Raw genomic sequence first — 13536 nt, forward strand, 5'->3', positions numbered from 1 at the left:
CCATTCGCGGCATGCCTATGATACCGGATTCGAATCTCGCCCAACAAAAATTAATTTAATTATTGCGATGGGCTGGTGTAGTGCATAGTATATGCATGAAGGAGGTGCACTCAGCCTCTCAAAATAATTGAGGAGCAGGTTAATGTAATTATCAGCGGAAAAGATGGTAAAACACATCCATATAACATGCAAAACCATGTTACCATTATTACAATGGGCTCTATGGCCTAAATATGTCCTTCGTGGACAGCCAATATAACAATCTAACTGTTTGCTACAAAAAGGTACTCTTCATAAACATGGATTACTCTCATGGTTTGCTCAACATTTGCAATTTTAATCTTTGGTAGCAGCAAGTTTGAGACAAAAATTAAATTTCGAAAAATTACAGCTTCAATCGATAACATTTACTTTAAAATATGTACTTCAAAAGTTCGTTTCTAAATAATCCACAAGAAAAAATTTGTATGTTATTTTTCACCAAAATCACATTTAAACCTCAATAATTTTCATTGAAAAATTCGTGCGGCCATAATATGTTTCTTATTAGTGATTTATAAAAAAATTAACTTAAATTCTTAAATACACAAACTATTTCACCAACTGTACCAGGAACCGTTATCATTTCATTTTATTTATTTACAAACAAAAAAATTACAAATATTCGATTAATACAAACGAGATAAATTTATTTAAAAAATGAAAATAAAATAAAATTTATATAAAATAATCATATTTTTTTACACAATAATTTAATTTTAAATAACTTACGGGTATTTTAATTTTATGTAATTTACGATTTTTCATGTTTAGTATTTAATTTTTTAATCCCAAAAAAATTTATAAAATAACCAAAAGAAACAAACAACTACAGATTTTAAACGTTATAATATTTATAATAAGATATTGTAAAATCTCCAAAATTGTCGTCTCTCTGTAATATATTTTATTAATTATTATTAAACTTTAATAACCTTGAGATTGAAATTTTAATTGATAGCAAACAAACTTTAATTGATATGCATTTCTTATGGTTAGGAGTAATATAAAACAATTTATGTCATACAAATATTAACCATACACAGCATCTTCTTACACGGAGAACTTTTTACAGTACCTATCAGGTTCGTAAAAACATAACAATCACAAATATACTCTGAAATTAAAGCAACAAAAATGTTTATTTAAATCTTACTCAATTTCTAATAATAATCGCTTAACCAAAACTTTAATAATTTTCCAAAACTTTTACATTCCATTTGAAGGTTGTAGTCTCTACTTGAAGGAGTATTTACATGAATTTTAACTCCTTTTTCTATTTGCTATCGCTTTAAAAAGGTTTTGATATCCGATCAATTTTCGAAGCCCTACGTGATTTATTTCTGTATGGCATTTATGCAAATCGCTGCGAATACTATTAGTATCCAGCAATGCTGTACATATTCGCTGGTGTAGGAGTGATACACCAAGGGGTGTGACATTCATATTCTCACGTGTATTAATCTAATCTGTAACTTACTTGGTGCTCAAACTTTAACTTTTAACAAATTTTAGCATGGGCTTGTTGCCTAAGATTTTTATACCGGTGAATAGTGATTATTCGTCCAGCGACGTAAATACCGCCTCATTGGTGTTTGTTGTCATGTGGTTATCGATATCAATTATACTTTTATGATTTGATTTTACTTAACATTTTATATTAATAGAATGTGATTTTAGGTATTGAAATATTACCATTAATCGTTAATTACTCTTTATTAGTATTATCAAGTGGTAAATGTCGAAATTCTCCCTGTATTTGTATACATTACTATTTAATGTCTATTATTTTATATAAATTAAATAATATAGACCAGGAGTTATTCGTAAAAAAAAAAACACGAATTTCCATTAAAATGAATGATTATGTTGGAAATTAGAGATCAAACGCATGGGTCGATTTCAATGATTCTTACGCCAATCGATTTGTTTTAACCTTGCAAGTGCTACTGCAGATATGGCAATAATGAAAATTCAATATGTCAACCACAAGTCTAAACTTGTCTTGGAGCTGGTACTACCTTAATAGTTTATACTTTCATACAATCATTCAATTTCATAATTTGATGGAAATATTCGATTGAAATCTATTTTTTCCTATCGCGTGCCACTGCATGTTCAAACTCATGTAATAATATTAAGATGGGGCACTTAGCATTCCTCATATCTTTTGGTGATTAAAATGAATACGGGGTGGATCATAAAGTACAAGAACCTAAATTGCTTCAAACTAATTTAAAAGATCTAATTTTTTAATTTTGTTATTTAAGTTTTTTGACATTTAATTTATCAAAGTGTACGTTTGTGGTAAGGTCGAGTGTATCTACGCTACAGATTTTTCTTAATGAAAAACAGATAAAGTTTGTTATGTATCGAAGATTCCAATAAATAGATTTTGTAATTAACAACGGCATGCATCTTTAATCTTCTTCTTGTAATTAACAATGAATTATGTCCTTTTGTAATAATATCTTTTCTTTAATAGACCTAATGATTATATTATTAGTTTTTAATTTTTATTCAATATGATAATCAAATAATTAATTTTATAAATACTCAATCATCCATATACAGAAATGTACGTGTACAATAATAATTGTATAATTTTTAAGGACGTTTGATCATTATATAATTAGTATATGAAAACACTCACACTAGTATTTATATATCCGCCGAATTTATGGAAAACAAGTGAAGATAATAATAATTAATAGGTTTAATCGTTTAAATACCTTAAATATGCTTGATTTCTAGGATTTTTTTATCGTTTTTCGGAATGCTTTGAAACAAATTTTTAACCATAAAGGTTTCCTCCCAAAAATTGTACTCTTTGATTCCTTTAACATTATTAGATGAATTTGGTATGAAATAAGAATTTATATACCCACTATTCGAAGTGACCTACTTTCTTTCACAATTTTGGAGAAAATTTAAACCAAAATTGCGTCCTCGTGGGAATTAAAGTAAAAGTTGTTAATTTGTTATAAGGAACATTTTTTGCATTTAAACTTTCCTTTTACGGTTTAAGATATCTCGGGCGTCTCACGGGCCTATAATCCAATCAACCTATGCTGCTCATTTAGGAACTCACGTTTTAAATCCTGAACATTCTATAAAAATTTCAGTTCGCCATTTCTCTTACTTTGAGTTATTGTGATGACAGCCGTGTGAATAATCCTTATTACTATCGACTTAAACGCTTATCCTTCTAATGATTGCAGAGCTGGTAGTATCATGAGCACACTGGGAAACAAAATAATCGTGATTTTGCACTTATGAAATAAGACAAAATAACGCAGCCACCTTTCAGAAAGAGGAAAATAGCATAGACAATTTGTTGGTACTCGAATGCATTTTCCTATTATTTATTATATTAACTCCAAAGCAAGTATAGCAAATGATATTATTATCAGCTTATAGACAAAAAAAGTGAATAACCCGTAGCGAAAAATAACTGAACGTTCTCAATATCTTAACGACCTTCATTAAATAAACATTACAGAACAGAACTCTAATAAAATTGTTTGTAGCTCGTTAATATTCAAATCAAATAAAAAAAGATATTAACACGCTCCAATTCATCAAGTCATAAGGAATTTAAAAATTGTTTATTATAAAAATATAGTGCCCATAAAAATATTGGCCCTGGACTTAATACCTACTCTATTACCTTACAATTACTATATTTTGTGTAACCTTAAACCACGAAGTCATCATTGCAATTGTTAATTTGACATTTGTATCTGTTTGTGTATATGTGCATACACAATGCAACAACCTTTTCAAGGTTTTCGTTACCAGAAACTTCATCAGTATTTTTCTTTATTTCCTGAAATACTGATATAATACAACACTAACTGAGCCAACATACATTTTTTAAAACTATTTTTTAATTGCTAAAAATTTGTCTTGGGGAATATATTATTATTGGTTAGGTCAACAACACTGAGCAAGGTCGATATTGAGAGAGCTGAATTACTTAAGCTAGGGACTCAGGTAAATTTTTTATTGCCTCGCCAACTTAAAAATGATAAATATATACTTTTATTTTAATAAGATAACCGACTCTCAACGCTATAGAATTTTTTCCAACACTAAAAGGAGCGACATATAATTCGTACCAAATGTTAGAAAAATGTTTTCGCAGTTAAAGCTTTTCTTACTTCAAGAAAACCAAAAGAAAAAATTTTATTAATGAAATATAATTTAATATGAGCAAAATTTCCCACGATTTCTACGAAAAGCATATTTTTTTTATAATTATGTAATAAAATTATAATTGATTCATAGATTATCCGTGTGGCGTTTATTTATATTTTTTTATGATATTCTCTTTTTATTGAAAACTGTTGTAAAGCAAGTAGTAAAAAAATTTTTAAAAAATTAGTGATTTATAATTTATTAAACTGCTATGGTTCCGTAACCAACAACAACAAAAGTATTCTAGAGAAATCTAGAGAATCAACTTTAGGTTAAGTTAGGTTAGAGTGGCTGTCCTGGGGTGGGACACACTTAGACCATAGGGTCCGTTGTGATATCGAAAAAAGGGTTGGCCCACCCCCGACCACTTCTCTATGAATCATTTGGAGCTGTTTAAGAACAGCAGGAGATCTTTGACGTCAACGGACTTTAGGTCAGAGAGGTCGTCAAAGAGAGGCTGGCTCCAGTAAGTCCATCTCCTCATGAAAAGAGCTGGGCAGTGACAGAGAAAATGAGACATCGTCTCCTCCTCCTCACCACTGTGACAGCTCCTGCAGTAGTCGTGATACATTGCCAAGCTCAAGCGTTCAGAATCAACTTTACAGAGGCCCAAAAATATTTAATTTAGCGACAAGACCATAAATGAATAACTGTTTTTCGTTTTACCAATAAAGAAGTTAATTGGATGAAAAAAAATTTTTTTTTTTCGTAAAAATTATTGATTTTCATGCACCGCGTTTGTCAGCTTAGAAATTTCAATTTTCCTAATGATAACTCTTTTTGAGTTTTTTCCGATAAAAGACTGTTTCAGGATCGTCATAATTCAATCACATACAAAATCATAGCTTTTTTAATCTCCAATTAAGATACAAATCTTTTACCACAGTAATTATGGCTCAAAAAATTCAAAAGTCTGATCTATTTGATATTTGGGCGGGTAAATTTTGAGATCTAGCCAAAATGTATATATAAAGGATGATGTCTATAGGAAAAATTGTTTAATATTTCCGAAACAAAGTTAACACGATACAACTGTTAACAAGTGAAAACTGTTGAATGAGTTAATTGTTGAAATACCCTATATAGAAAGTGTTGAATGTCAGTACTTGCATCATTTTTAATAAATTAGAAGAGTTTAAAAAACCAAGACAATTATTATTTTCGATTATATTTTCTATAATTTGTTTTTCGAGAATGTATCTGCAAATTTTCAACTGCCTATCTTTTAAAAACTTTTGCTTTATCTCTAACGGTTTACAAAATAGACTAGACCTAATTGACCTATGTTGCTCATTAGGAACTGAAACTAATTTTTTTACGTCCTCATTTTTACGACTTCGCTTTTTACGACCGACCTAGTATGATATAAAAATTTCAGCTTGATATCTCTTTTTGTTTTTAAGTTATCGTGTTCACAGACAGACTGTACTAATTAGGTAATTTTATGAACACTTAAACCAAAAATTTGTGCGTAGAATCGATATTTTAAGCGTTACAAACTTGGGGCTAACTTAAGAAATCTTGACACATATTTCATATATATAGGGTGTAACAAACTTGGAACTAAACTTAGTATACCTTGATATATCTTTCATATATACATGGAATAAAAATGTTTCAGTTACGGAACCCCAAGGACGTTTAATATGTCACATTTATTTATTATAATATCTATTTATATATATTGGTTTTTACTAGAAATTATATAACCAGTACTACCGGTTTTATTTCTAAGTAGTATGATTTATAATAGAAGATTATTTACTACTAAAAAAATGTTCTATATACTTCGATTCATTTCCGATGTTTTGAATCATGTGTGAAGAAAATTTCTGTGCATATCGAATTCGAATGGATACAAAAATAAATTTTACTTAAAAGGTAAATAATAAATGTAACATTTTTTATCATTAATCAGTAAACTCATTAAGAAAATTTAATAAAATAATTATGAATGTAATTCAAGGTTTGAATATGTTTATTAACAGTTCCGGTACAGTATTTACAAACGCTTAATGCAGTCTGGAAGTTAATGAAATTTTATTTAACGCTACTCGAACGTTTTGCATCCAAAATGTACACGTGTTCATAGGTCACTGCATGAGGCACGGCAAAAAGGTATTCTTTTTAAAAATACTCCTGCAATGTAATATCCTTGCTTTCCATGTGCTAGTAGCATTTTTCTCTGTGCATTTTTCTGCTCGGTTAGTCATAGCATATTTCGATTAACAAAACCGATAAATTACATAAGAATCAGCATAACGTATAACTGGTCTAGCTGATAAAAAACTATCAAAAATCGATTCAACGGGATAAAAATATCGAAAATGACCTATATCTCGATATCTTTTATACAGCATCTCGAAAAAAAACCTATTGGATTTGAAATTTTGGAGTGTCTTATTGAGATGAAATAAACTCAAAGTTCATCAATTAATTTCGGAATGTATTAAATTTTGCCAAATTATAATAATTTTCATCGAATTTATTTATTAAGGTGCATTTTCAAGAAGCGTTAAGTTAAACTGATAGAGTTAGAATACTTCTCGACTGAAAAGTGGAATAGTTTTTCATAAACTTAAAAATAAAGGCTCTACTCCATTGCCGCGGCATATACACGCATTTGAACGCGGTAACCAAACAGAAGTTTCATTTGGTCAATACCACATAGCTTCAAGTCGCCACCAAACGATTGATCACAGTAAAGAGAGAACAGATAAAGTAGGCACATATAGCTATCTTCGCCTGTCTTGTACGCCTACAATTCCTGTTTTTTTCTTGCTCTCTCACAGCGGTCAAGAATTTACTTATTGCGTTTCCTATGTCATTACAGCTCTATGGTATTATCTCTATGGATTTGCTACATTTATCGTCACGTCATATATGGTAGCTAACATGACTTCTGATTGTAAACCTAACGCAACCGTTTTTATCGTCAATAGAGTGCAACTTGCGGCTTCTGGTCCATGGCGAAGTAAAATGACGTTACAAAAATTATATTATTGTAAGCTTTTAAGATTTTACTCTATTAACGCGCCAAACACTCCGATTAAGAAGTAGTAACTTTAATAGTAGCTATTCATAACCCATAGTTGTCAATGTCCCTTCTGCTTGCTTATGGCTTACCGCCACATGCGTTAATGCAATGGAGCTTTAAGCCATTATGAGAAAAGTCAAAATATTCGTTCTTATTCATACAACTCATTATTTTCAGTTCAATCATATGTTTATCTTTTAATTATGACGTTTTAATATGCCAAGCAGCAAACAAAAAATAATTGTCTATTTATTCGTTGTGTGCGTAGTCATGGTAGGGATAATAAAATCGATGCCAGCGCTTTAAGTGAAAAATTTTGGAGTTAAAGGGGGCTGTTATGACTAATTTGCAATTCTTTACATGTTAATGATATAGAAACTGTCAAATTAAAATTATTAAAAAACACTAATTAATTAAACTTAATGCATTAAAAATTGTGAAAATAAGAAATCAAATTGTACAAATATTATTTTTCAAATGTAAATTATCATAATTATTTATTTAAATTTGTGAAACAAGAATATTAAATTTTAAATGTAAGTTTTCAATGCAATCCATACAATTATATATGCATCCATACAATTCTATAATTAAAGTAGTGTATCGTTGTCATGGAAACGAAACTCACGCACGGAGCGAATACGTAAACGACTAAATAATTTCAAAAACCATTTACATAATTTAAAATTCTTCAATAAACTGCAATCACAATCCCAGTTAAAGTAATAATATTACTCATATATTATTTATTAGATCCAACCAACTAGTTTATTTTTATTGAATTCGAATTTAACATGCATTTATCAGTAATTTGGTAAAGATTTTTGAAATTATTAGCACGTTTCTCACGTGCAAATTGTCATTGATAATGTAAAAAAATAACCTCTGATCATGCAAGTCCATTAACAAAATTTTAACATAAAATTCAAGGTGTTAAATATAATATTTACAAGCAGATAATATAAAATATAAATACTGTCCCATTACTCGTCCTCATTATAATAATTGATCATATTAAATTACTGAAACCATTCAAAATGTTTAAATTATTTTAAATATTCTTATCTTTAACTAATACCCTTTAATATAACTGTATAAATAAATAATATTAAAGCAGTTTTTTTATTGCCCATAGCTCAAATATCAATTAAAATAATTGTCAAAATATCACTTACCAGGTTAGAATTTTGCAGAATGTTTTGAAATAAAGTTCAATCAATTTACAGTTATGTCATACTAAACTTAAAGCAACACACACATGTTTTATATTTATTTCATCAAATTTTAATTTTTTAAATTTGTTTTTTTGCTATTTTTGAAAAAAAATTTATCATAAAATATTTATTGTTGAAAGTTTTGAGAATAAAATCTACGGATTTTGATTTTATTTTTGTATTTGTGTCAAATAGATGTTGTTCTATCACAATCCGCATTAAGGTAGCTTAACATCAAACTAACGTATGCCTTAATTTAACGTAAATTATTATAGATAGATATATGGATAGATAAATAAATTGTTTATTGTTTATTTAAATTTTTTTTATTCAATATAAATAAATATACATACTTATAAATTGTTTATTTTAATATTCTTAAAAAAGATACAAAATAATGAAGTATCTATGTTTTACAAAAATGTAGTAAGAAACAAAAAAATTACAATTTAACACGTTAAAATATTAAAAATATTCGACTACATATTTAAAAAAAAAAACAATAAGAAATAAATAATTAAAATAGTTTTTTCTTGAACAGTAGTAAAATATAGTGCCATATCACAGTTTATAGGAAGACAATTAAAATAATACACATATCATATCACAGATGAAGACTCAACATTACAAATTACAAAAATAAAAAAAAATTACATTACAAATGAAACCAAAGGATTCAATGTAAACACGTCTTAAAATTTTAATATCTTTCTTAACTTTTGTCGTAGATTTGTGGACGTAGCTACAAATTTATTTACATTATATAAGACACATTCGAAATAAAATTCATGCATCCCTGCATCATATTACATATTTGCTTTTAAAAATTAATTTATTTATTTGTGTTCTATTTCTATTCACTTCTGTAAAATTTACTTCTGAATTTTAACTTGTTACTTGTTACTAAATACAGCTTAAATGAATATACATAGGTTAATATTCTAAAATACATTAATTCACAGCTTTAAGCCATGTAATGTGTGGAATGATAAATAAATTAAAAAATTTTACTTATTAACTTTTACTATATTGCTAGTCGCACTTTTAAAACTATAACTATTCTGAGTGTTTCCATTTTACGAATTCTACAAACTCTGGCTTTCCCTTTTATAAAGTAGACGTGAATTTGAATATTCTATATAATTAAATTATGTTTTTCTAATTTTGTATATTGTAATATTAATTGGATTATGCTTATTAATTCATATTTCATATTTTTTTAAATAATCGTTATGACGTAAGCATGAATGAAAGATACTATTGTATTTACTTATATGACGCAGTCATTGTAAAAATATAAACATACAATAAAATTTGTTTCCAAATCTGATTTTTCATATGTCAAAAATTAATATTAATGTCAACTTATGAAGTATGACTGACAAATCTAGTTTAATTACTGCACAAATCGAGAATACTAATCACGACATATTGGAAACAGAATTAGAACCAGCTGAAGAAGTAACAGATGATGAATCTGTAGAAAATTTTAAAACTTCGGAGTAAGAATTAAATTAATTAGATTATCGACTAATTACGTTAATTAATTTTATTTTATAATAAAGGAGTTCAATTCCCCTTCAATGTTCTATAAATAGTTATGATTCTAATTCAACTGTTACACCGTTTAATGGAAATAGAACTAACTCTTTAATGGATACCAACGAAGATTATTCGACCAAAACAATACATGGTAACAATGTTCTTGTTCCAATTGTTGGATACGAAGTCATGGAGGAACGTGCCCGTTTTACGGTAATCTGTTTCTATACTTTTTTATTAACATTCTATCTCTATTAGAATTTTTAAAAGTAATACGAAAATGGATTAATGATTGTATTAATGAAACCCCACTACTTTGTTTTATACGATCTGGCTCGGGATGGCTAGCCCCGGAAATACCTATTGAAGCTAGAGTATACTATACAGAGTCCTAGTATGATCTCTGAAAGATTTTTTTCTGCTAATAATCGTAATTTGCCAAATATATGAATTTTATTTGCCGGAACAAATCGTGTTTTTAGACAAGAAAAACAAAATCTTAATCTGCGTGTCAAAAAAAATTTTTCTACTAAAATTTTAAATGACACTTTACCGGGGATCTACTTTGAAATTCCCATAACAATTTCGATTATTTTAGGTTTACAAATTACGAGTTCAACACTCTGAAAATGGCAGCTCATGGATTGTATATCGGCGGTACACAGACTTCGTAAGATTATCTAATGCAATAAAAAATATTCGTCCTGATATAGCAACATTTTTACCACGGAAACGATTTTTTGGAAATAATTTTGATCCTGAATTTTTGAATAATCGTGTACGTGGATTACAACAATTTATAAATGCTATTTTGGCTGTTGATGAGCTATTAAATGATAGTCATGTACAAGAATTTTTATGCTTGAACGAATCCGCCTTGGACACGGAGAAATTTGTTGAAGATTCAAGGGTATAACTATTTTTATGAATGTTATTTTATTAATATTTTATCATAAATATATTTATCTAAAATTTTTAGGCAATGTTTGATGCACTATCGGAAACTATCTACCATTTGCGAAATCAATTAAAAGAGAAAGATTTTAAGATTGTTGAACTAAATGAAAGGTTGTGCTCGAAAGAATTATTATTATCAAGCTGTTCTGAGTTTTTTAAGTAAGTAATATTTTTTACCATTGCAAATTTTTGTCTATATAACATATACAGTGTGTCCCCGGATAGAGGTAGCTATACTTGTAAATTTCCTTATTTTGCATTTTAAGAAAAAAAATCATTCTTTATAAGATGTTTTGCTTATTCTGAAAAGTATGTAGGAATATTTAAAACTTCTTAATAATGTACAGGGTAGCCAAAAATTTGGAATCACTATTTTTATTTTTAGTAAACTTCCCTTACTCCGAGCCTTAAATTTTTTTAAATTATGCTTACAATACCGCTTGAACTGATCACCAATAGCTTGCATTATGTATCAAAATTAAAATATTAATTTTAAATTTATTTTTCCAGAAATTCAACAGTAGACTGTAATAATTGCAGTAGTGAATTTAATAAAAATTCAAATTTGAAAAGTTTGATTGAAACTTCTCCATCGAATAGCTCAGATTTAAATGAAAATATTTGTGATAGTTATCGATTATAGGTGGCATTTATAAGGATAAGTATTAACAAAATCCAATTTTTTTCTATTTTTATTATTTATTGATTACAAAATGTTATTAATTTTAAGAATATTTTTATAGAATATAAACTTTCATAAATTTTTACTAAATATTACAGAGCTGCTAATTAGCTTATTTATTCAACTCACATGAGTGCATTGTTTTATCCGTGACCTTAAATAAAGACTGAAATTGATAAATTTAACTCACTAATACTACATTTAATAATAATAATTTTCTAATTTATTTTTTATATTTATAATATTCCAATTTCGAAAAGACTCAAGTAGATGAATTAACAAATCTTAATTATTTTCTGGGAATATAGGCTGCTAGCATAAGTTAAAAGGCAAATTTGTATTTTTTCAAACACTTCGAATATATAAAAAATTTTTTAAATCTTTTTTAAGAAAATATTGATTTAGGGTCAACCAAAACGATCACAAACTGGAATTAGGATCAACATAATTTTCAACGTAACTCATCACTGAATCGGATTTTGAACATTCTCATATCAAATGTGTATTTTTGGGTGTATGTTTTAGAGTTTAGACAGATTTGGAAACGCTAAAAAAGCATTTAAAAATTGTTGGAGTTAAGGCCTTTTAAATTATGACCGCAGTAATATGTTTCGCGTCACTAACTTGGAAACTATAATGATATCTTATTAAGAATATCATTATTTGGAATACCATGAATATAAAAAATGGTCAAATAAACAAAATCCTATCTTCCAAAAAGTGCAGTGCCTGATAATAATAAATATTATTAGCAATTCCTGTCCAATACCGTGCCTTAATAAAATTTGTTGTAAATCAAATTATTGTTAATATCTAAATTAATAACCAGTTCTCTCTGTTGTATTTCAAAATTGTAGATAATTCTTTAATAAAAGTTTTTAAATGTTTCCAAGTATTTTTATTATTTATTAAATGCTTATTTGATTTGAAACGCTTGCAAGAAATTTATCCTACCAACCATTTTCTATCCCCCTGCTTAGTTATAGATATCTCATATCCAATTTCGGCATTGGCATAAAATGGTGTTGATTCTTAATTAATGGATTCGCTTAATTAATGGCATTTGAGAGTATTCGCATTATCTAATACTTCTACCTGTAAGGGAACAGGCTAGTGTATTAGTGATGAATAACGTAAAGTGAGTTACATATAAAAATACATAATCAATTTTCCGAAAAATAGATGTTTTGCTAAGATTTTGTCGTTTGGGCCATATTTCATAAATATTAATTCTTTGATAAAACCTTACATCGGAAAACGAAAGGCATAAAGTGTAAGTTTTGTTGTAAGTTAAAATAAGAAGGTACTTTAAGAAAACATGGGAATTTTCCACGTTTCTATTTTTTCTGCAGATAGTATGAGAGGTGCCTTTGTTGAAGTAAAACTAATAGTCTTCATATTTTCGATGTGTAAAAACGAGAAAAATGCATAAAATTGCCATGTTTCATAAAAAAACTGATTTTTCGGCAAAATTTAAGCACAGCATTGTTTTCCCGTTAAATAGACATGAACCTATTTTAGATTTTTAGAATATGATAAAAATCATACTGTATTTGCAAAAAATAAAATATATACATAAAATTACACCATAAAATGATAAAAATTATGTTCATTAAATAGAAATTTTAAAATTTTTGTAAATTATACTATTTAATAGTCAGGTGGACATGATTTTTTTGGAAGTGGTCCAAACTGCTCACATAATTCCTTTTCTTTATCCTCCATTTCTTTATAATAACCATAAAGATCATCTCGCGGAGGAATTTTTTGGTTTATGTTAAATAATTTCAAGTATCTTGGTTTTCTCAGATCCATAATTCGTTCCCAAGATCTCTTTAACTTCCATGGCATCAAATTGACATCTG

General features: G+C 27.8%; 2 protein-coding genes across 5 annotated transcripts in view; one reads left to right on the forward strand and one right to left on the reverse strand.

The window, feature by feature from the left end:
• The window catches only part of LOC123294725 (kinase D-interacting substrate of 220 kDa), a 39290-nt gene extending 30712 nt beyond the window's left edge, over positions 1-8578 (reverse strand). Inside the window, exon 1 of one of the 2 annotated variants that reach the window (XM_044875849.1) lies at positions 8452-8578. The gene's annotated coding sequence lies outside the window, so the exon portion shown is untranslated. The remainder of the gene's footprint in view (positions 1-8451) is intronic. The other variant, XM_044875848.1, reaches the window with a different exon arrangement.
• On the forward strand, positions 6048-11659 carry LOC123294729 (sorting nexin-16). Of its 3 annotated transcripts, XM_044875855.1 has the most exons (7): positions 6048-6120; positions 6228-6357; positions 9864-9992; positions 10056-10245; positions 10631-10942; positions 11012-11148; positions 11500-11659. In XM_044875855.1, the coding sequence occupies exons 3-7, from the start codon at positions 9865-9867 to the stop codon at positions 11630-11632; spliced, it is 900 nt and encodes a 299-aa protein (XP_044731790.1). In that variant the 5' UTR covers positions 6048-6120; positions 6228-6357; position 9864; the 3' UTR covers positions 11633-11659. The 3 variants fall into 3 exon arrangements, with proteins under 3 accessions (XP_044731790.1, XP_044731789.1, XP_044731787.1); XM_044875854.1 differs by lacking the exon at positions 6048-6120 and having other exon boundaries at positions 6223-6357; XM_044875852.1 differs by lacking the exons at positions 6048-6120; positions 6228-6357 and having other exon boundaries at positions 9782-9992.
• The last annotated feature ends 1877 nt before the right edge of the window (positions 11660-13536 follow it).

Source organism: Chrysoperla carnea, chromosome 3 (genome assembly GCF_905475395.1).
Source record: "Chrysoperla carnea chromosome 3, inChrCarn1.1, whole genome shotgun sequence".
In the NCBI taxonomy this organism is placed as follows: domain Eukaryota; kingdom Metazoa; phylum Arthropoda; class Insecta; order Neuroptera; family Chrysopidae; genus Chrysoperla; species Chrysoperla carnea.

Coding starts and splice junctions, on each gene's coding strand:
- LOC123294729 (XM_044875855.1), top strand. CDS start 9,865: ATGACTGACAAATCTAGTTTAATTACTGCACAAATCGAGAATACTAAT. Junction 10,246..10,630: donor AGGAACGTGCCCGTTTTACG/GTAATCTGTTTC, acceptor CGATTATTTTAG/GTTTACAAATTACGAGTTCA. Junction 11,149..11,499: donor AGCTGTTCTGAGTTTTTTAA/GTAAGTAATATT, acceptor TTATTTTTCCAG/AAATTCAACAGTAGACTGTA.